The 718-nt window shown below is 60.0% G+C and overlaps 1 protein-coding gene across 1 annotated transcript in view; it reads right to left on the reverse strand.

Moving 5' to 3' along the window:
• Positions 1–303, reverse strand: part of PTPN7 (protein tyrosine phosphatase, non-receptor type 7) — a gene marked incomplete at its 5' end in the record, with an annotated part of 7,540 nt that extends 7,237 nt beyond the window's left edge. The window contains one exon of the mRNA XM_010141577.1: positions 120–303. Coding sequence (XP_010139879.1) covers positions 120–303 — 184 coding nt within the window. The remainder of the gene's footprint in view (positions 1–119) is intronic.
• Positions 304–718: the final 415 nt, after the last annotated feature.

Below are 718 nucleotides of genomic sequence, written 5' to 3' on the forward strand. Positions count from 1 at the left end.
TGCCACTGGTGCTGTGGGGCACAGCTGGGCTTGGAGCCTCCCTCGGTGATGTCCACCCCTGCCAGTCCCCACCACTGCCACCCCCTGCCATCCCTTGTGTGAGGAGTGGAGCATCCCACCGAAAACTCCTCCTGGAGCTGTGTCAGGCTCTGGGCACGCTGCTGGAGCTCCTCTCTCCTCAGCACGTGGCTGGATGTCCTCAGGGACTTCAGCGTGATGTCCCGCGGTGTGCGGATGGGCTGGATGGGCTCCACGCTCCCCAGCGAGCTCATGTCCAGCATCAGTGACACATTGGAACCCCTCCTGCTAGGCAAAAGAGTCCTGGGCTGACCCTCTGCTACCCTGGGACAAGAGGACAGCCCATCCCACCATATCATCTGCTAAAACCACCCCCCAACTGAGCAAAAGCCAGGCAGAGAATAACAGAGGATGAAGAAAGGGACCAGGCAGAGACCCCGGAAGATGGAGAGGAGCAAGGAACAAGAAAGTAGCTGGTCATTTTGCTTTTTTGCTGGAAAGGCCCCAAAGGATAGTGTCTACATCTGACCTCAGCTGGGCTGGGGAGGTCAGGGCTGTGTCCATGCTCACACGCAGCGTTTGCACAAGTCAGCAGGCAGCGGGGCTGGGGGAAGGAAGTTTGGGGGAGCCTAAGCCCTGGGGGTGAGCTGTGTGGTGGGTACCTGCCATTGGGGCTGAGACGGACAACAGCAGGGGCCGT

The sequence above is a fragment of the Buceros rhinoceros genome, unplaced genomic scaffold (assembly GCF_000710305.1).
Source record: "Buceros rhinoceros silvestris isolate BGI_N320 unplaced genomic scaffold, ASM71030v1 scaffold20618, whole genome shotgun sequence".
Lineage (NCBI taxonomy): Eukaryota > Metazoa > Chordata > Aves > Bucerotiformes > Bucerotidae > Buceros > Buceros rhinoceros.